Source organism: Guillardia theta (genome assembly GCF_000315625.1).
Source record: "Guillardia theta CCMP2712 unplaced genomic scaffold GUITHscaffold_25, whole genome shotgun sequence".
Classification (NCBI taxonomy): Eukaryota; class Cryptophyceae; order Pyrenomonadales; family Geminigeraceae; genus Guillardia; species Guillardia theta.
In genome coordinates this window covers 229,491-250,915 of record NW_005434649.1, presented here as the reverse complement: position 1 = coordinate 250,915, position 21,425 = coordinate 229,491, and the positions used below count along the sequence as shown (strand labels likewise).

Here is a 21,425-nt window from a genome sequence, read left to right as displayed (position 1 = left end):
GAGGAGGAGGAACCAACTAGCTTGATGACGTTTTTGTGCATTTGCAGTTACCTATCTCAGACATGAGGCGATGGTCTCCATAAAGTTTGTCCGGGAACGGTTGGCTGACCTTCCTCAGGTACACATGCAGCATCAGCGAAGTCGAGAAGATGAAGGATGGGTAAGAAGAGCCTCTCCTCCTGCTCGCTCGTTCTACTCAGCTATCTCAGATGGCAATGCGTCGATGAAGGACAGAAGCATCTCGATCGTAAGATCTCTGCTCTAGTTTCTTGTTTCCATCTCACTGCCTCTCGAGGTATCCTCACTCACACCATCAAGCTCCACGAGCACAGTGAACTCTTCGAAGAGTCTGTGCCCCCAAACGTTGCCTGCTGCTGAAGTGATCCCTCGCGTGCTGCAGCTACCGGGTGTTCGAGACAGAGGGGAGAGGACATGGGCCAGGTAGGAAAGGAGGCCGTCATAGAATTGTTTCCCGCACTCTTAGCCATCCTGCCTTGCTCCTCCTTCCTTCTCCCCAACTTCTTTTTGATCCTCATCTTAGTCCTTATCGAGCGCATGCTACAACAGGCTCACTCTCAGCTTAGGTGCCAAGAAGAAATGTGGTAAACGCAGTGTGCAAGTCAGTGAAGCATTAAGGCAAGCACTGCAGCCGAACGCGACAGGTAGGATTATGTTCTTACAAGGAAAGCTGATTTGTAACATGCATATTTCCATCAGTCAGGCTTGACGACAGGAGGCCTTGCCACTCTACCTTGAGGTTCCTCTCCACCTTCCCCTCCGTCTCTGCCATCAGCTCATCCCCTCCCTCGACCGTTTTTGCCCATCCATCCATCCTCCCCTCCCTCCCCTCCCTCCCTTCCCTCCCCTCCCTCCCTCCCTTCCCTCCCCTCCCTCCCTCCTCTCCCTCCCTGAATTCAGTTCAGTTTCATCTCCACGGGACAAGCCTCCCACCACATCCTCGGCTCTAGCGGCACTCATTTTGCCACTACGTACGTCTTGCCCCTTCTCCCTTGCTGGCCTTCACCTTACACTCTCCTTCAGACACCACTTGGGCTCAATCTCCTACCGTAAGAAGTAAGTTTCCTCGTCACCTCCCTCCCCTCCTTCCCTCAGTCATGCTGCTCTCAGCGGGACTCCCTGCTCGCGCAAGCTAAAGGAGCTAGTGTCTTCCACTTTGAAGCATGGAGGCCTGCAGTACACGGACGCCGACGACTCCTTCCGTGGGCTGTATGCAGCCCCGACTCCTCCTTCTCCCCTGCTGACTTGAGGGAAGATACTGGTATCCCCCCAATGGCTTCACCGAGTGGCACACGGATGGGGGGCAAGTCGAAGGATGGAGGCTCTACCTGACGGATGTGGAAGAGGAGAACCAGTCAGGATTCGTGTAAGGATGAGCTAACCCCTCCAGTCCGCCTGACTACTCTCGTTCCTCCAGATACCAGGCCAAGGACGGCGTAAGGCGAGTGGGGGACAGAAAGTTTCAGGCGAATATGTTTCGATTGGTGAGAGGAAAGTCGTTGTGGCATGTGAGCACAAACAGTACAACCATCACAGGATGCTTTAACCTGCAGCACAGGCGGTTTACTCGACCAACACGACGAGATTCAGCATGGGGATTGCGATTTCTCACGGTCTGGCCATGAAGATAGTGAGACAACTCAACAAGCTTCCATCAAGATGAAATTTATCAAATCATAGAGTACATAAACAAAATTCACAGTTGCATATTCAATCACTGACTTGAAATGCACTCATCAAAATCAACGGGAAGATGATGTCCCAGTTTTCTTCACAAGTTTATCGCACTCCATTCCGAATCGCATTCGAAAGTTTGCTCATGGTGGGGTGCAACCCACAACATGCTCTCCTCGGAGGACTCCTCGGAGGAAGCAAACAGAGGGTCAGAAGTCTGGAGCGCATCGGCAAGCACCTCGGTGCTCAGGCATCCATCCTCCAACCTGTTGCTCTGGTCAACGGGGTTGGAAGCAATCTCCACAGAAACGTCCTGGTTGAGAACATCGACAGCCTCGAGCTCCGTGTTGACAAAGTCGATCTTCTTGTACTTGTGGTGCTGCTCGATGAAGCATGACCACAGAGATCTCGATGTCTGCGACATCTGAGTAAGTTCCTCTACCGACGGGAATTCTATCCCTCGAGTTTCAGCGCTATTAAAGCTGGAGGGAGCCGGGCTGCATGAGGACGACGTAGAGTACAAATCACTCGATTCGCAGTCCTCTTCCTCCCTGCACGTCCTTTCGCTGACATCTTCGCGCGCCATCGTCAGGTACGGGTGTGCACCAGCGAAAGCTTGCTTGGAATTTAAATCAATTAGCGGATCCTCTGTCTTGACTGCATAACCAGATTGCTTCTGAACCATCTCCATGTACGTACATGGCTGCCTCTCTCCGTACTTGATTGAATCTTGCGCGACAGGCAACGCCGGCAACCACGGTTGCGCTGATGCACTGAGTGCTTGCTTGAAGCTTTCTCCGGACTTGAACAGAGAGGTGAAGTAGGAACCAGGTTGAGAGCATGCATGGTTGTCAATACTCTCACAAACATGCTCAAACGATTTCTCATCATTGCCAGGCTTCATCTCCTCGAACGTTTGCGCAGCGAAGAAGCATGGATCGTCGTTCATGTCCAGGCACTCGTCTGCTCGGAAGACCTTTGGAATGAGATCGCGCTCTGTCCTTTGAATCCTTCGCCTCAGCAGAGTGCCAAGCAAACCACCACATCGTGAGCCAGATTTCTTCTTGTGAGTATTACTATGGTCGTCTTTCTTCACACCAAGCGAGGCCTTCTCGTTCTGAAGAAGGATAGAGCTGTATGTTCCAGAATTTTCCGCGGTTGGAATCATTTTGCCTTATGCGAAGCTCGAGACGGTTGTGTTGAGGCAATCCAGGGTTTTCAAGAGCGTACGTTAAAGGATCAGATGAACGTCTTGAGGTTCTTGTGTCGTGAACGGAAAAGTGGGAAATGATAACAAGGGAAGTGAAACGAAGCAGGAGAGCGGGGAAAGAGAGGAAGGAGTGGAAGGGGGAAGGGGGAAGGGGGGGCGGTGGGGGGGGGCTAGGATGAACGCGCGATTCCAACGGAATGGACAACGAGGGTAGGACGCTGCATGCGCTGATACGAGGCCTTTTAATATTAGAAGGAGAAACGCCCGTACATTGTTGTAGCTACCTAGGACCAGGTATGGCCTCGGTCCTATGAGGGGTATCCTGGGTCTACCATTTCTTACGAAGTAAAGACCCGAGGCCATAGGAGAAGGACAGCTAAAAGAACATAGTAAAAAGAAACTACCAACTTTACTGGAGAGATTTGTACTGCAGGTAGGTAATGCTCTTCGATATAAAACGACAATAATTGTGTCATGTTGCAAACGAGTACAGTTTCGGCTATTAGAGGTTATGGTGATCAATCTCGTACTAATATAGTACACTTTTTGAAACAAATGTACCGAAGTGAGAGAGACTAAATCATGATGACTGAATATTAAAAGCATTTAGCACTGGGAATGCCGTAAGGGCTCTCTAGAGGGGAGCTCCGCGCAAGGTGCTAAAGTACCCGGAGAAGCCCCGAGAGAGCGGACCTCCCCGTCAAAATACTTATAGATATTATTAATGTTTTAAACAATGAAAAACTCACTTGTCGACATTGTAAAAATCTTCTTTGTATCGGAACGCCGTGTGTTTGAATGTATCTCGTTGTCATTGGGTACATTAACCACTACCCTCGCCATTATACTACCCTGGACCATCCCCCTATGCCTGAATTCTACACATTCTACACCCTGAAACAGGGGAAGGGCCCATGCTGCAATGGTGTGTATTTTTCTCCAATTGAGCCCTATATGAATAAGCTTCATCACAAAGAGTGGTGGTGCCCTCGTCTCCCTCACACACGTACCCACAATGATTGGAGGACCCCACCCTCTGCTTTACCGAGTATACTTGGCTGACAATCTATATAAGTAATTTTAAAATGAGGGCCATAGGTAAATTTCCTGGGTAGGGTCAGCAAACCTACCGTACATCTTACTACGGAAAATAGATCAAATGACGGGTAGGTATCTTGAAAATAGGGTCATGCACGAGGGTGGCAGGAACACCTTCACCGATACTCCCTCTGTTTCCCCTTGGACGGGGGGGTGGGGTAGTTGTCCACGTCCCTATCTTTTACGATCCAAGGAGTCGAGGTGTATAATGGACACGAGGTAGGTCGGTGTAATAAATATAAATAAACTAAAATAATATTTGGGGTCATCATTTTAGTTTGTACTGGAGTATCGATTTACCAGTACAAATGGTCAAATACTTTTGTACCATTGACATCTCAATAAATGTATTGTCAGGATAACGAATTACTGGAAACGTTTCAGAAAAATTGGTACCAAAAGTATTGTGGTACCAAGTTTGATCTCGGAAATTATATTTAATACTATTATAGAGTGAATGTGCTACAAATTCGCAATCTGGACCGTAATAGTAAGCATACCGGCCCCGGGCCCTCTTCAAGTTTACGGCACGGTCGGTCACCGTTGAAAGCGGCCCGGCCCGGCCGGGCTTTAAAAGCCTCAGTCAGTGAATCGGGCCCGGCGCCCGGGCCCCTTTTACTCACGTCTCGTCGCGATGGTGGATCGGGTTGTGGACTTGGCAGTGGCGGCTTTGGAGCATGGCGATCACGAGTTCGTCGTCACGATATGCAGGTAGCAGCTGTTGCACCATCAACAGTAACAGAAGCACCAGCACCAGCACCAGCACCAGAACCAGAATCCCAGTACCATCTGATGTTAATGGCAGGAAGTACTGCTGTATCCATTCAGATCCCAGGCTGCTTGTCCTGGTTTGATCTACTTACCTTGTGCGCATTTACCTCTTATGCCGACAATTCACTGCAGATGGCGGAAGGGTACGAGCAGAATCGAGACTTGGTGGAGGCTCTCTGCTGCTACAAGTCAGCATTGACCTGGAACAAAGACGACGAGACAAACCTTCTCCCGGATGATTACAAGAAGAAGGCTGCTGATAGACTTGCGCTCGTTGCCAAGGAGTTGAAATTCAGCCAGGATTGGCAGTCTGATGACAGGAAGACCAAGGATCTCCGGCCTGCGAGCATTCTCAAGCTGATTCAATCGAAAGTTCATGCCAAGGAAGCGGTGCAAGCTTACCTTCGCTGCGAAGACTTCAGGATGTCGACCAATGCCAAGTTTCACCTTGATTTCGGGACAGCCTGCAAAGAATACCCAGAGCATCGCGATGTTGCCATGCAAGCGCTTGAGATCGCCTCAGAGGACAGCGATATGGAGGCTGCTGCTCGGCACGGGCAGGCAGACATACAGTATGATCGTCACCAGTACGACGCGGCCGAGCAGGTTGAATCTGAATTGCTGCATCGCTTTGGTGGTGATCCTCTCCCCTTCCCAGCTTTATGCCAGGGCTTACGAGAAGGATCCCAGCAATGCGCTTGCATGCTCCGGCATGGCGAACTGCGAGAAAGACAAGGGAAATTTGGAGGAAGCGATCAGATTATACAAAGAGGCAGCTTCTGTCTCTCCTGGAGATCCGACCTTCGCCTTCAACCTGGCTCAAGCATATGAGTACGTTCAGAAATATGAAGCAGCTTTGAACACTCTGCAAGACTTTTGCGCGACAGTGAAGGTGCCATGACACCTTTCGTTGACATGTTGTTTGAAGACAAGTGCAGGAGAGCGAACTCACGACAATCAACCATTTTGCTGTCTACATTCTGTTTGCCAAGCTTGTCTTTGTCGCTGGTCAACCCTTTTGGCAAGAGAAGCTCGTTCTTCTCCTCTCACAGATCAACAACTTCCCTGACGTACGGGGCTTGAGTGTTTTGCTCCTCTGACTTTGGTGCTGATATTCCAGGTTGTGAAGAGAGCTCTGCAGGGGCTGACAACCCATTGGGCTTATTTCTTCTTCATTTCCAAATTAATGTTATCGATGGAAAACTGTCCTCCTCCCGAGACGACAGGCTGCAAGCCGCTCTTTCTGGTCGGAGACAGTCACGTCCTTTCAGGCGCATGGGGAAGAATCAAATTGAAGAAAACCTCTCACTACATCTTCCCAAAGCTCGTCACGGGGCTGAAGGCTTGGTGAGAGTTGAGACGGTCAGGTCTGGTTCGGGTTGATCCTCTGACTTGTTCCCAGGCACCTTCGAGAAGGACACCAATTCCTCACCGTTGCAAACCTGCACGAATGCATGAAGAGCTTGCCGGCAGGTAGAGAATGTTTCAGAGTAGCTTGTTCTTTGTCCAGGAAAACTCCTCCGACATCATCACAGATGCCAAGGAGATCGTCTTTGTCTGTGGGGAGATCGACTGCCGTGAGGGTATCCCAGGTGAGGAGAAGATAGCAGGTCAACAAGAATGCTCATGTGTGCCGCTCTGAACCAGGAGCCGTCATGAAGCGCAAGTACGAGTCGATGCAGAAGGCTGTGGAGGAGACTGTGCAAATTTTCGATAAGGTGCATTAAAAAACGCGGGGTGGAGGGTGTAGTAATAAGTGTGAATTGGCAGGCCGTGAAGTACCTTTCGAAGAGGTTCTCCGTGAAAATGTTTGTGCTTTCCGTGTGCCCGCCGTCGAATCCGCAGCACAAAGATCGTATTGAGGTGAGAGTCGGCCTCAATGCGCTTCCTAGGTTCCGCCTCCCTCCTCCCACTCACGTCAGGTTGAACTTGTTCGCATTGGGTTCTTTCCATCCCTCCCTCCCTCCCTCCCTCCCTCCCTCCTACTTCATCTTCATGCTCTGATGGAGGTACAGGCAACCAATCTCTTCAACAAGAAGCTGAAGGAAGTCTATGGCCCGTATTCTGCTGTTCATGTTGAGTTGCGGTCTTGTGTAAGCTCCATCGCAGAAAGGGAACGTACATCGACATTAGCAACGACGTAACGACCAGCGAAGGGGTGTTGAAATCTGACTTTGTTTGCGACGGAACTCACATGTAAGCCACGTCTCCTCGCCTCCTTCTCCCTTATCGTGGAGCACAGGAATCGGGGGATACTAAAGGTACTCGAGAAGCAGTTCAACAGCTGCCTCAAGACTTCGAGCGATTGAACAGCACCAGTTCGGAACATGCAAAACTTTTACCCAAAGAATCACTTGCTGGGCTCGGGAGGACTCTCATCTTCGTCCGACTCCAAGGCATCCATGAATGCCTTGAGGAGGCTGAGAACCTCCACGTTGGTCCCAGCGTTCTTCCCCAGCTTCAGAGGAGTCTCACCATTAGCATTCTTCGCCTTCAAGTCTGCTCCTAGGGTGACCAGAACCTGCACAGTATCTGCAGAGCCAACGGTCAGGGTCGCTCGTGCAAGACTGAGGAGTCACCGGTGTGCCCTCCCGCAACGGCGAGATGCAGCGGCGTAGTGAGATCGGCCGTGACAGAGTTGACGTCTCCTCCAAGATCGACAAGAGCGCAAGCAGCGCTACTGTGCCCTTTGCTTGCAGCCAAGTGCAGAGCAGAAAGTCCCTGAACATGTACAGTCAAGAAGTAACCTCAAGTTGACCAAGAGCATTCAATCTCTTGTACCTTGTTCTCATAATCCTTCTTCTTCTTCTTCTTGTCCTTCTTCTTCTCTTCCTTCAGCTTCGCTTCTTCATCTTTCTCGACAGCTTCTTTGTCACTTGCCTCAGCATTCACCTCAAGAGCATCTGTTCGGGATCTGATCGGCTCCGATCCGTCCCAGCCGTCCTGCGTTCCTTCTGCAGTTGAAACTTTCTCGCGTTCTTCCGCATCAGGGACGTAAGGCTGCGAGTTCACTTCTGCTCCCTCACTGACAAGCGAACGGATCAGATCACCATCACCCGCCTCAGCTGCTGCCCAGAGCCTCTCGTTCAGAGTGTTAACTTCCACTTTCACGTCTTCGGTGGGAGCGCACGCCAGAGGGCCGATGCGGTGAACTCCTCCCCTGCTCCGCAGCAGCAAACCAGAGCGTCTGAGCGGGGCTGTTTCAGCTGGAGCAAGCCCTACATGCGAGTTAGCCTGCTTGCAGTAAGATGGTGGTCTCTTGTGGGCTGCCAGAGAAGCGCCGAGGTATCCTCGCTCAACAAACGATTCGCTGCATGCAATCCAGAGGAAGAAAAATGTGACGCTGGCCATCCATGTTCGTGAGGAGAAACGGAGAGGAAGCCGAAAAGAAGCCGCTCCCTGATGACCTGGAAGCTTCATGACTATGGTTTTTGATTTCTTTGCCCTTGATAGAATACAGTCTGCAAAATGGAGGCAAATCTGCCGAATAGCCCCGAGTAAAAATTCCTTCCAGAAATCGAATTTCTTTCTATGGAATGATAAGGACAAAGTTCCAGCAGCCTGCAAGAAGCTCAGAATCGGCTTAAAGCTCTTGGGAATCTTGCAAGATTTCATAATGACTCCAGAAAACGCGACTTCGGGCCAGTTCCGCTTGGGCAGCACTGGCAATTAAACACGTAATACCCACATGCTCTAAAACATGCAGCTCTTTTTTCGAGACAACAGTAGTGCATCTCCTCCATACATATCACGAGGGAACTTCAAGAGGGCGCAACGAAACGTGATATCAAGATCATTTACTCATTCCTAACCCGTCGCATTCACAGTCATCAACACGGTTTACAAGAGCGTGCGGAAGGGCTCATTCTGTCTCAACTCTGACCCATAATGACATCAAAATCAAGATCGAGCTAATGACTAGACACATGAGACTTATTCGACAACTTCAAATCCAAAGAAACCTAGCGTTGCTTGACCAAACCAACATGTAAGCTATGCTAACAACCTTCATTACGCTTTCAAACCATCAATCTGGGCTACTTGTAAAGCTTCGCTGGAGCCCTCTCCTAACGACAAGATGATCTGGTGTGACATGTGATATCTTGACCTCCTGAGATCGTCCTCCCCTCTGCATCATCCCGCTCATCCTCCGTCCTCTCCGCCACTCCCAACCATAGCCGCGCCCACAAAAACCACCCTACCCATGAATTGCATCCTCATGATCTCTACCCCTAACCCCTATGTAATCCAGCGTACTTGATGTGCCAGGACCCGGTCTTGTAGTGCCCCCACCCATGGTAATTCCGTACCCTACCTTCCTAAATCACAAGGTACAAGCGGCCATCACTTCCCTCACCCCTGAAGTGGGACTACCTACCCCTCCGCTTCCATCGTCCACCCCCCCTAAGATGCTCATGACCGGTACAGTGACTTCAAAAGTGTCGAAAAGCAAGGGGTGATCAAAAATGCAACCTACAAAACAATTACCCCCACCCCTCAAAACCACTTCACCCACCCCTAAAAATTCCCCCGCAGTAAAAAATCCGCACACCCCGTTGCAGACCAGTACTACCCTACCCTTTAGGTATGAACCCTACGCTACATTATTGCACCCGTACCGAAATTGTAGTTACCCTTTTTTTTCAAAGGTAATTTCATTGAAAGTACCCGGTACCGAAGATCAGTACCCCTTTGAAAAAGTACTACCCTATATTGAACCTTCTGAATTCCAACCCCCACCCCCCCTTACACAAGTCCCACCCCTGCCGTCGAGGACGAGGCCCTGACCTCTTCTCTTCTCTGCCTTATGTCCCCTCTTTGGAACTAGTTTGGTAGGGGTACCAAGTACACCCCTGTGTTCCTCCGTGAAATAATGGGTACTGAATAGCACTGTTTAACACACCCCTCCTTTTAATCAGAAAAAGGGGGGTAACATGAGTACCCTGCTTCCCATCATCAAGTGAAGGGGTACAGAGCTCAAATTATCAGTGGGGGTGGTCTCTTCAGAATATTTTACTCAATCGACGACAATAAAATGCTGGGGCAGTAACCGAAGAGGGGGGAGGGCGTGTGTACGAAGGAGAAGCGAGAGGAGAGGGAGAGGGAGAGGGAGAGGGAGAGGAGGGAAAGGAAGGAAGATAGGGATGCTATCGACATGCTCGAATGGGCGGTGCTGCCAGCATGTTTGAGAGCGAGGGGTAAACTTGATGATGACAGCCACGTTCATTGTCGCGTGCCGGAAGATGCTCGCCGGTTGTTCGCGCTGCTCTCTAGCAAGCATATCCCAGGATGGGGTGGGGGAGGAAAGAGGACAAGGAGAGGACGCGGAGGAGTTGCTGCTGCCCGCCAGCGCATTTGTTTCCGCTTCATCCTTGTGTAACAGTTTGTTTTCAGACGTGCATGCGCATGACCTGACGACAAGCTAAGTCGGGAGTTGAAGGACCAACATAGCAATGGGGCATACTAGTGAAGTCCATGGTGCTCTGCTCTGGTGTTTGGATGAATGGACTGAGGACTTTTCCAGCCGAAGTCAAGCGGTATTCTGACAGCGAGGACGAGGACATTCGATTGCCGCAGCAGCGGAGGCATGCTTCCAGTACGTCTCTGTGCCCTACACTGACCTTTTCTGCCTCCCTGCAGGAGTTTCGACGAGTCCGAAGGCTCGGATCTCTTCTACAGGCTCAAGTTGAAGCTATGGAACAGGCAATGCCGGAGGCCTGAGGGGGGAGGAAGATTCCTCTGACTTGCCGCAGGGACCGCATGACAAACACCATCCGAACTCCCTACGACAAGCAGGATAGCAGCAAGGACAAGGCATGCTGGCCTATAGGTGACCTAGGCTGTTCGCTCTTCCCTCCGTCGCTGAAGCTAATCAGGGACGCGAGTTGTGATCACCGAAGACGGAGACATGTACCTGAACCACGTGGGCCGTCTGGTGGAGTACAGGTGAGGATCAGCTGGTTGACGATGAGGGGTCGACTCGATCATGATCTGTGCTGCTCTCCTTGCTCGCAGAGGCAAAGGCTGGTATGCTGTGTTCATGGAGGACGGCCACAAAGTTTGCTACAACCCGATGCAGTTCGCAAGGTATGAATAGATAACGGCGGGGGGCGAGTGGTTGATCCTGCGTGAGCAGATGTGCGGATCAGAGCGGGCCTCCGACATCAAGTCAGATGTACGTTGATCCTTTCACCCAAGGAAACAAGAGGTTTCTGAACGATCCACACTTCGTGCAACACGGGGTGAGTGGCTAAATTTGCTTACTTTGATTCCCTGTTATGTTCGATCTATGAAGTCTGGTTGCTGTTCGACAGTTGCTGAAGTTTTGAGCAGATGGTCGATGGTTTCAGATTGTTACAAGCAAACAACTCAAACAACCAGGGGGGATGTAATGGTAGCAGCTCCAACTCGCACCATGCACAGAATGGCAGCAATCCGCCCTTGGGAACAAAAGTGAGGATAGTGAGAACGTACGGCGGAAGGTATTCCATTTCATGTGACGTCGTCTTGTCTTGTTTCTTGAGGCATTTTGTTCGATAATTTGCATGCGCCGGCATGTCCTGACACCATGTTCTGGACAGTTTGCTTCCACGTGACGAAGTCAAAACTGGGGAGACAACAGGATTTGTGCATGGTTGGTACACGATAACCTTAGACGAGACCAACAAGACGACGAATTGCCGGCGAAGCAGGTCTGTACATCTTCCTGACCTAGCACGTGGCAGTTGGTCTAATCGGATGCAGTTTTGTGATTGTCGGGGATGATGAGGACGTGGCTCTCGGGTATGCTGAGGAGAAACAAGAAGGAAAGGGAAGCACGAAGAAAGTAGGCGGCGATGATGGGAAGGGCGGAGACAGCGAATCGGTCCTGTCTGGGCAAGAAGAGAACGATCGTTCTTCTCTCCACAAGTCAACGAGGAAACGAGGCCGTCCTAGTCAGAAAGAGCAGGTGAGAGAAGAGGATACGAGACGGCATGCAGATTGAAAGAGCTCGGGTGCCACAGCCTGAAAGCAATCAAAGAGATGCTTCAGAAGATGGGGATGAAGACGATGAGGGCGATGAAGGGGACAAGCGGAGGAAGGGGAAGAGGTGCATCTTCTTGACGTCAGAGAAAGGATGAGTGATGTGGTGTGAGCTACAGGATCGATGAAGAAGCGACGAATGGCAGGAGGAAGCGGGTGAAATCTCGGGACGACGCGGAAAAGTAAGAGATCTGCTTATGACTTTGTTCGCACGCTGAGATATTGTGACAGGGAATCAAAGGACAGCAAGGACGGGAAGGTGCACTGAATTGATTTTCGGCGATGTTTTCTCACCTGGCAGCAACCAGGATGAGGAAGAAACGAAACGCGAGGAGATGTCGGAGGAGCGCAGGCGGAAGGAAGACAAAGACAAGGAGAGGAAAGAGGAGGACGTGAAGCAAGAGCCCCAGCTGACTCAGGAGGAGAGGGATGCGCTAGAGGCTGCTCGGCTCGCTGCCATGCTGAACAGGTCTGCTCATCGCCTCCGCAGCCATGATCCGCCCACCTGAACGTTGCACAGGAACCCGAGGAGGAGAGGAGCAGAGCGAGACATTGAGATCCACCTGCCCCTTCCCAGAGTGGTAAACACGCTGCACCCACTACCCGCACATGACTCTGTTCCTGCAGCCTCACAAGTCCAGGAAGAAGAAGGAGGACAAGGACGAGAAGCATCACGGGAAAGAGGAGAAGAACGAACACGGGGACAGCAAGGCCTGACCTAAGGGATAGCGAGATTGATTGCTGGCAGGCGGGGGAGAGGGATAACATATTAACACAAGTTTGCTGCTCGTAAACAACAATTCGAACGAGCAAACCTGACAAGACATCTGAGAGGAGTAAAGAGAATATCGCGATCTGTTGGATTGTTGTTGTGTCGCGGATACTTTGATCAGGCTTCTAGCTGCGACGCAAGAAACTCTTGTGGTTTTTTGGTTTTATCTTCGTCATTCTCTCAAAATAGAAACAGCTATCCCTACCCTCATGCGAACATAGCTCATCACCTCCTCGTGCTGTTCCCACCCATCTCACGCTCATGATCTTGTCTCCCCTAATCCTCCATCAGTCTCACCCTCAAGTGCTCCCCTCCTCAGGAGCATGACGACAAGCTGCCTGCATGGTCTTGGCAAGTGACTCTGCGAGATTCTGCGAGCCGTCATGGATCTTCTGGACCTGATTGAAATTCTCTGAGAGCTTTGAGACTGACTGCTGCAACCGAGAGAGACGAGCCGACAGGTCTGCATATGCCTCATCCTTGGTAGTGAACGCCATGTCGATTAGCTAAAAGAGCAAAGGAAAACAAGAAGTTGCGACGATGGCCTTTAATCTGTTGAGAACCTTTTGTTGTGCTCCTCAGTAATCCTGAGGAAACGAATAAGAATAACATTAGAGTTGGTATTCTCCAATGATCAGCGGACAAAAAAACTTCTGCATTCTGACACTCGAGTTCAAACTTATCGAGTTCTTGCTCCCTCCTCCATTGTTTGCTCCCTACTCTGATCCTTGCTTGCTTCCTCTCTTCTTTCCCCCTCCCTCCTTCCCTTCGCCACATGGACGAAAGTGAATCTTTTCCACATTTGATGGAACATATTTTCCTCTCTCCCTCTCCATTTTCTTCGCTCTTTCCGCCAACTTCCTGCTCCTCTCCTACCTTCACATCCCCTTACTTCTCCTCACATCCAGCCACCTCCCTCTGTTCCTCCCACCTCCCTCTGTTCCTCCCCTCCCCCCTTTTTCGCCCACGCCATTTCAAATCGAGATACATCACATCTCCCAGTGGAATCATCCTTCAGTGAAGGGGGTAGGTTGGGCCTAGGACAGGGGGTCTGACAGGGGGTAGGGTGCCACGGCCCTAGTGCTCAGGCACGGCGCCGCTCGTCGGTAACAAGTCACTGTGCCGGGTGGTCACGCAGTTCCAGCCTCGGACTCGGAGCCCGGCGCCAGCGGCCAGCTGACGGTGACTGGCACGCCGGGCCCGGACCCTCAGCGCCGGGCAGCATCCTCGATCAAGTTAATCAGAGTCCGACCGTACGGTCGATATGAATTCCTTCATTGCATCCGAGTCCGAAATGAACATAGTCAACTCCTCGGCTATCACCGGGTACGGTAATTACTTCGACTCGCTCGGCGGAACTTTGGTAGCGTTCTTGCTGGACTGAGCCTGCCAAATCCCCGGTCACCCTCCCTCCTTTGAACCGCCGGTCAACGTACAGCATCCGCTTGCCGCAGCCTCGTCTCAAGCTCATGCTTGATCTCTCCTATTGGCAGGAAGCCTGTCAGACGCCCAGCATGCTCTCAAGTTATCGGACCTGAGAGGGGGTGCGACTTGTCGTCCTGGCTCCATGAGCTCCTGCTGAGCAAGTCAGCGGGTGGGAAGAGGGGCCGTAGGATCGCCATCACTCGCTGAGGATGTTCAGCTCCACGTCTCCGTCTTTGGCCTGGAAGAATCGGGAGATCGTCCTTGCAAGCTCCTGCGGGGCCTTCAGAGGGCATGGAAGAGGCGAGCAGAGGGGAACAAGAACTGAAGAGAGGGGACGAGGGGGATAAGAGCAGATGCCAAGACAGGAGGAGGGGCATTCGGAATTTGTGGGGGGGAGAGCGGTGGCGAATGGGGAAGAGGAGGAGGAGAAGAAGAAGGTGGGGGGGGGAGACACCTGCTGCTTCTCGCTGGAAAACGATCTCGTCTTCATTCCCCGAATCGAGATCGAAAGCTGGAGGTCCTCGTCAAGCCCAGCTGTTGCCGTCCTGTTGCGCCCCGCAAACAGTCGCAGCGTGCCCTTGCCAATGCCACCGGACTTGCGGAGGAGGAAGTCAAGCTCCTTCCTGATCTCCTTCTTGACGTCGAGGTAGGCGATCTTGCCACCAATGTCCCACGTGTTGACCGCAAAGACGATCATGAGGAGCATGAACAGGTAGAGCCTTCCTCCTCGCAGCACTGAGAAGGGACAAGTGAGGAGGGGACGGACACAGCAGCAGGAAGGACAATGCAATGATGAAGGAGACAGTGAGAGGGAGAAGAGAAAGAGGAAGGGAGAGGGATGAAGAGAAGGACGGTGGATTGAAAAAAAGATTCACTTCACCAGTGGGCAGGGCTCCTCCTTGACTGAACGCCATGGTAGCTATCACGCTCAACGACAGGCCGAGAGTCTAGAGATCAGTGAGCCTGGGATACGAGCGAAAAAAAAGAGAGAGAGGCGAGAGAGAAGAGGGGCTGTGTGTGGGGGGGGACGAGCGAAGGAGATGGTTGTGACACCAATCTAGAAGGGAAGAAGGAGACTTGCCTGAAGGAGGGATAGGGGATTGTGAAAGACAGCAGCCCCGACGAAGATAGAGAGTACCTGAGATGAACACGGGAATTACGATTTCAACCTCTTCCATCGAGGCCGCAACAAAAAGACTCACTTTGTTCAGATTTCCTGTGAGTGAGATGGCAGTCGCAGAAGCGAACTTGGCCAAACTCATGTAACAGACACTCAGTGCGCAGCTGCAAGTTCATCAAGACATGCAGCAGCACGGGAATAGCATTCTGATTACCCCGCGATGCCGCTAAGGAAAATTCCTGTCTTCGTCAGCGTATCGGTCTTCTGCTCATACAAAAATCAAACTCTCAAAGCATGGGGTTCCAAAAACAAACTTCGAGAAGTTGCAAAGGCCTCTCCTGTTCACAAACATCATCATCTCAACCAGCAGATGAAGTGGATATTTATCACCTCCAACACAAAAAATCCAAAGACGATCAAGATAGGCAGAGAGAGAATGTTCTGGACGCAAGAAATGCCGACTGCAGTCTTTGAGGGGGGAAACATTAGTACCAATTACCGTTGAACCACGATGACCAACCTGATCCATGCACACAACAGCATACTTCTCATACAGCTGCGATGACACAAACATCGTCATGTTCGCAAACATCCACCCATACCCTGTCGGGTGAAACGACAGATCTCCGAGACTGTATAAGCCACCGCCAACCACCACCAGGGACAAGCAGAGGACCTCCGCTGTGAGAGAAACGTCAGCATGGAGTTCATCATCAAACGGCTTCATCATTTTCATCGTCGCACTTAGTTTACATGATCAATTCATCGTTTTCAGTATCTTCATCACAAGATTATAATCATGTCCGTAATGTACACCACTCAGTCATTGTTGCGAACCTGCATTGAACTTCTTCGAAAAGAAGAGGAAATCGCCGAAGGCAACCACACACGTGCTGAGAGCTCGGAAAACAACAGTCGTCGCTACAGACACAAGAGGTAGCCCACGGAGGCTCGTCACAAGCATTCCGACAAACAGCACCGAAGGGATCGCGAACATCTTGAACTGTTGTGCTGTGAAGCTCCGCATGTTGAACACTCCGAGTTGAAGGCCAATCAGGTTGAGAACGATAGTCATTGTGTTCTGAAACGCTAGGAGACTGTATGGTTGTGGGAAAGATGCCGCGCAATACTTGTTGAGGATGACCATTGCAACGGAGGATACTGTGAACAGGGGGAACCAGAATGCGTATTGTACATACTCTCCAGCTGGGGAGTCAAGGGACTTCTTCATCTTGCTCGATTACAAACCAAGGCTCTGGTGGTTCAAGAGAGAAGGAGATTGAAACCACAAAGAGAACGCCCCGTTTCTATATCACACTGCTTCGTTGAAAACAAAATGGATTACAAAATGCATTCAGTCTTCCATCACTATAAAATTATACCCCTCCCATCATCCCTCACCCCATCTCCACACTCACACAACATGAGATTGAACCATCCTAAGTTTGTATTCTCCTACTGTCTCTTGATCCTGTCTTTTGCCACATCGAACCATCTAGCTTTCCTAACTTGGCCTCGACAAAACAAATTGCTCCCACCAGCTCCGCTGACTCGAAACGTTCATATCCTTTCGTTCACCACGTGCTTCCCCAGAGCATATATACATTTCTCCTCTCCTCTACCGATTCCTTCTCCTTCTCCCAGCTCTCCACTTCTCCACGTCCTCCTACTGTCCAGCTCCTCCCTTACCACGCCGCCATGACGTAATTGCGGATTCCTGGGAACTTCCAAACAAAAGGCAAGTTTGAGAACTTTTATCAAAACTTCGACGTGGCAACAACAAGGGTCTCAAAGTTTCGGAAGTTCAGCACTCTCAGTGATCAGGCCCGGTGACTCCCGGTGCCCGGGCCCGGTCAGGATCAGTAGTACCTCAGCGGAAATACTACTGCAGTAGATAAGTACACTTGTACCCAATTACTCTGGTAGGAGCGTTGATATTGAGTAAGCTTTTCTTGGTACAGTTAAACTTTTACAAGGTTTTAGATTAATTTTAAACATAATGAAAAAGTTATATGGTGTACGAGTTATTGACAAAAAAAATGTTGTATTCGAGTCTGATGACAATGACCCCACCCACCCTGACCTCCGTTACTTCTGGTCAACTACCCCCCGAAACTTCCGATCGTCCGAACAATCAGTGACTTGTGAGAACACCCCACCCTACCTTACCTATGGAGATTACTACTTATGGACCCCTAGTACTCGACGGTCGGGTCATGTAACTACCCTACCTTGTGAGATATTGCGACTCCCTTCCGAGAACACCCCCCCCCCCCACTACTCCCCCTTACCCTACCCTGTACCATACTACACAATTTTGAACTACCCACCTCTATAATGTTTGTTGCACTGTAGCTCCTTACCCCACCATCTCAATGACCGGTGATTGGGGGGGAGGTCGAACTACCCCACCCTAAAAAAATAATCATACCACCCTATTTGTAACACTGGGCCAGCTTAAAATAAACATTCACCACCCCCACCCCCTTATGTCTCCGATCCCCAAGTGGTGATCCAATTGACAAGGCGGCAATGGCCAAGAAACGAGGAGGCGAAAAGGAGAAGCAGCGAGAGAAGGAGAGGGGAGAGAATGGCAGATCAAGAAGAAAAAGCGCTGGTCCTGATGCCGGAGAAGAACATGCGATGGAGGGCGGGGACGAGCATGATAGCTCAACTGTTGATGGAATACTGGTTCACATCGATGATAACGAGAACGACGATGGACAAGAACACTGTGAGGAAGAGGAAAATGATGGAGGGGATCACGAAGAAGTTGCGCTGAAACCATATGGCAAGAAACATCAACACCGACACGGACGTGGCAAGAAGGCTGAATGGAAGGCCGAGCTGAAACCTGAAGGGAGGCGCGAGATGAACGCTGAAGAGACTGGCGATGGAAACATGATCGAAGAGGAACATGAACCGACCAGCGCGACAGGAGGAGAAAGATATGAGTTCAGGGATACCGTCGAAAGAGTTGAACACGAACCTGGAGCGAAGGCACTTGAGAGGAACGAGAACAAGGGGCTGCAAAACGATCTTAAAAATGCAAAAAGTACTGAGCGCGACAAATCAGACAACAAAGGAGAAGAAAGTGTGAATGAAGCATCGTGTCTTTCTGAATCAAAAGAAATATCTCATGACAGTGAACAGCTGGAAGATGATGAGGAGCTGGAGGAGGGTCACAAGGAAAACGAGGAGGGGGTTGAGGTCACAAACCAGCAGCAGGATTTTGAGGACGAAGAGGATATTTGTGAAATGGGAAAGGATGGAGATGAGGACCAAAGTGAACCAAGTCAGGTATGCAAAAGCTATGAGCCGGTCAATGACAACGAGGAGCATGCTCCCACGCGCACAGTCGTGGGGCAGAATCGTGAGACATCCTTCGGAGAACCAAAAGGAAACAATCCGGAAATGGTGATGGAAGTAGGAGATGATGTTCACAAGCAGGAGCAGCAAGAGCAGGAGCAGGAGCAGGAGCAGGAGCAGGAGCAGGAGCAGGAGCAGCTAGAACAGAACGGAGAAGACGAGGACGATGAAGGGGAAGGAGAAGTGGAAGTAGAACAGGAGGCACAAGAGCAAGAAGGGCCTGTGAAGCAGTCTCCGATGGAAAGTGATGAATCAGAGAAGTACAGCGACAGAATGCAGTCCACAGAAAGAACAGCAGACAGTGCGGAGTCAGAAGATCAAGAGGATCTGGAGGACAAGGAGATGACATGGATTGAAATGAAAGATGATTCGGAATTTGCAAAAGACAACTTCAGTCAAGTTGATCCATGCCAAGAAGGATTAGAAAGAAAAGGAAACGATTTAAGGCAAGAGAAAGGCATACAAAAGGAGGAAGAGGGGGAGGGAGAGGGAGGGGAGAGGGAGCAAGAGCAGAAGCTGGACGAGGAAGACGAGGAGGAGGGCGACGACGACGACGAGGGAGACGACCAGGAGGAGGGAGACGACGAGGAGGAGGAAGAGGAGGAAGAGGAGGAGGAGGAGGAGGAAACCAAAGAGGAAAACCACTTAGAGGTCGACGACACGCAACACACAGTCGAACAGCAATTGGAGGGTCAGGAACTCAAGGAAGGTGGAGGCGAGAACCAAAAAGTAGAGGAAGATGAACAGGAGCAGAAACGACAGATTGACCCAGAGGGGGTCAACGCCGCCGACCAGGAGAGTCGTGCACAAAACTCGGAGGCAATGGGGATTGAGGCAATTCAGGGACGTTCGAGGAACAGAGGCGATGATAGTCTTGATCACGAAAAACTTGAATCTTCACCAGGAGTCCGAGAACTGAGCCAGGGAGAGGACGATGAGCAAAATCAGATGGAGAAACAGGTCGATACCAACCACGAAGGGAGAGAACTGGGTCACCTAAAAGCAGGCAGAGCAGCATCTCCTCGATCTCACGCACACGATGAAGATGCTGAAGACAAGGATGGATATGGAAGACTATTGTTGACTCCCAAGCCTGCAAACCAAGCACCGACACACCCACAACAACTGACCCAATCACAGCCCATGCTCTCTGATGACTCTAGCACACAGCCCAGCAAGAGCAAGAGGAGCTTGCAAGGGAAGATCCTCAACTTGATTTCCTTCTTCGAGGCGCAAGACACATCACACAGCCCGAACAAGCCCCCACCGAGGTTCGCTGGGGTGAAGGTGAAGACATCATTGCAGGAGGTCCTCACCTCGTACAACGACCTCTGCTCGACCAACACGACGCTGCGGAAGAAGATCAGTGAAGTGACGCACTGCCCCACCTGTGGCAGCGACCACTTCATCTGCTCCCACTGCAATGCTAAGATCGATCTCGACAACGTCGACAAGAGCATCCTTTCTCCCCCAGGAAGGACTGACGTGGAGACTCCGAGCTCGTCCAGTGTCCTTTCGCCGGTCACCGGCGATCAGGATCTCAAGATTTCAAGTCTCCGATGGACGAACTCGGGTCTCAGTCCAAGAGAGGAGGAGGAGGAGAGCGAAACTTCATTGAGAAAACATCATGGTCGGAAACAGGAAGCAGAGATGCTCAAGCAGGACCAGCTTACGGGCAAGCGAGGGGAGAAACGAGATGTTGAACAAGAGGGGAAGGAGACCAAGGAGATTCACAAAGCAAAACTTGAACAACACGAGATCAAGGACGAAAATGATGAGGAGATCAGAGATGAAGACAATGACGACAAGGAAGTGAAAGTTCATCAAGACGATCAGGAAATGGCAACACAGGAAGGGGAGGGGGAGGAGAAGGGGCAAGAGGAGGAGAAGGAGGAACAAGTTCTACACATTCAGGACTTGGATGCAAGCATTTCCTCTGTTGAGGAGAACGTGCTTGCATTGTCGCGAGCGCTCGAGTATCAGCTGACAAAAGCAGCCATGAAGGACGGGGAAGTGGAGCTGAAGATGCGCAAGAACAAGGAGGTCACCAAGTTGCAGATCCTCGAGGTTGTGAACGTTTGCGAGCTCATCCGTATCTCCATAGGAGAAGCATCCACCTGCATATCCGACCTTCATGTTCAGCTCAATGCTGATCAAGAGGACAGCGTTCTCCTTCGCGAGCAGTGCGCGTACCTTGCTAGCATGGTCAAGAATGTCGAGACTGAGAACTCGCAGCTGAAGGAACAAGTCCTGCACCTCAAGTCTTTGAGCCGAGCTAAGAACGAGGAGGAGGCAGCAGAGTTTGCGAGGAGCTTGAAAGAGCTGCAAACGTGTAAACAGGAGGTCAAGACTTACAAGGCTGAGATCGAGATGATGAAGGAGGAGGATAAACGGTTTCGAGAATCCTGCGATCGGCAGAAGCAGATATTTGTTGAGGAGATCCAGAGGCTGCAGGCTAGGATCGACGATTTGCTGCGAGAGCGGCAAGAGGAGCCATTGAAGCGACAAGATTCGATGCCATCGAAAAAATCATTCTTGAAATCAAGGAAATGAGGAACAGCTCAATGTCTGAAAACAGCGTGTGAGGGAGGACATGGACGGTCTGGGATAGAGATTGTCCACGCGCAATGTGTCATGTTGGTATGACAAGAAGTTATTTGATTGAATGAAAGAAATGCTTTTGTTATAAAGTCATTACTGCAATTCGTGCAGCCCAGCTTGAAAAATCCCATGTATGTATCCTGAAAGACGCTGATAGAAAATACGAAGATTCTTCTTCACTTCCCGGTTCTTCCTTCGTAAAGTGCGAGCGCTGTCTTAATCTGTGTAGGACGGCGGTCGAGGTCTATCTTGATCCGCTTCTGCTCGCCGTCCACATTCCTCGTCAGACACAGACTAACTCGCGAGCCTGGAGGGCCCAGCAGCAGTGGACCAACCTGTACACC

General features: G+C 50.8%; 7 protein-coding genes across 7 annotated transcripts in view; 4 read left to right on the top strand and 3 right to left on the bottom strand.

The window, feature by feature from the left end:
• The window catches only part of GUITHDRAFT_162650 (hypothetical protein), a gene marked incomplete at its 3' end in the record, with an annotated part of 2,384 nt that extends 703 nt beyond the window's left edge, over positions 1-1,681 (top strand). The window contains exons 3-10 of the mRNA XM_005834498.1: positions 119-247; positions 401-441; positions 924-989; positions 1,042-1,074; positions 1,129-1,227; positions 1,274-1,384; positions 1,436-1,502; positions 1,577-1,681. Coding sequence (XP_005834555.1) covers positions 119-247; positions 401-441; positions 924-989; positions 1,042-1,074; positions 1,129-1,227; positions 1,274-1,384; positions 1,436-1,502; positions 1,577-1,681 — 651 coding nt within the window. The remainder of the gene's footprint in view (positions 1-118; positions 248-400; positions 442-923; positions 990-1,041; positions 1,075-1,128; positions 1,228-1,273; positions 1,385-1,435; positions 1,503-1,576) is intronic.
• A 108-nt stretch (positions 1,682-1,789) lies between these two features.
• Positions 1,790-2,860, bottom strand: GUITHDRAFT_137353 (hypothetical protein; the record flags this gene model as incomplete). Its single annotated transcript, XM_005834497.1, has 1 exon — positions 1,790-2,860. One exon carries the CDS (start codon positions 2,858-2,860, stop codon positions 1,790-1,792), a length of 1,071 nt encoding a protein of 356 aa, XP_005834554.1.
• A 2,043-nt stretch (positions 2,861-4,903) lies between these two features.
• On the top strand, positions 4,904-7,080 carry GUITHDRAFT_106561 (hypothetical protein; the record flags this gene model as incomplete). Its single annotated transcript, XM_005834496.1, has 11 exons — positions 4,904-5,377; positions 5,430-5,663; positions 5,710-5,841; positions 5,892-6,118; positions 6,174-6,244; positions 6,307-6,363; positions 6,419-6,489; positions 6,542-6,634; positions 6,787-6,830; positions 6,881-6,967; positions 7,014-7,080. The coding sequence occupies 11 exons, from the start codon at positions 4,904-4,906 to the stop codon at positions 7,078-7,080; spliced, it is 1,557 nt and encodes a 518-aa protein (XP_005834553.1).
• Positions 7,081-7,121: 41 nt separating this feature from the next.
• GUITHDRAFT_69487 (hypothetical protein) lies at positions 7,122-7,480 on the bottom strand (the record flags this gene model as incomplete). Its single annotated transcript, XM_005834495.1, has 2 exons — positions 7,122-7,303; positions 7,351-7,480. Coding segments are annotated over 2 exons (312 nt in total), but the record flags the coding sequence as incomplete, so codon positions are not given.
• A 2,766-nt stretch (positions 7,481-10,246) lies between these two features.
• Positions 10,247-12,511, top strand: GUITHDRAFT_137350 (hypothetical protein; the record flags this gene model as incomplete). Its single annotated transcript, XM_005834494.1, has 15 exons — positions 10,247-10,308; positions 10,412-10,456; positions 10,525-10,601; positions 10,648-10,717; positions 10,787-10,858; positions 10,908-11,013; positions 11,105-11,253; positions 11,353-11,463; positions 11,516-11,720; positions 11,752-11,861; positions 11,914-11,976; positions 12,026-12,053; positions 12,103-12,263; positions 12,315-12,375; positions 12,422-12,511. The coding sequence occupies 15 exons, from the start codon at positions 10,247-10,249 to the stop codon at positions 12,509-12,511; spliced, it is 1,410 nt and encodes a 469-aa protein (XP_005834551.1).
• A 1,676-nt stretch (positions 12,512-14,187) lies between these two features.
• GUITHDRAFT_137349 (hypothetical protein) lies at positions 14,188-16,342 on the bottom strand (the record flags this gene model as incomplete). Its single annotated transcript, XM_005834493.1, has 6 exons — positions 14,188-14,262; positions 14,446-14,726; positions 15,130-15,275; positions 15,326-15,375; positions 15,632-15,792; positions 15,949-16,342. The coding sequence occupies 6 exons, from the start codon at positions 16,340-16,342 to the stop codon at positions 14,188-14,190; spliced, it is 1,107 nt and encodes a 368-aa protein (XP_005834550.1).
• Positions 16,343-17,643: 1,301 nt separating this feature from the next.
• On the top strand, positions 17,644-21,033 carry GUITHDRAFT_106557 (hypothetical protein; the record flags this gene model as incomplete). The annotated part of the gene is made up of 1 exon (XM_005834492.1): positions 17,644-21,033. One exon carries the CDS (start codon positions 17,644-17,646, stop codon positions 21,031-21,033), a length of 3,390 nt encoding a protein of 1,129 aa, XP_005834549.1.
• Between the last annotated feature and the right edge of the window lie 392 nt (positions 21,034-21,425).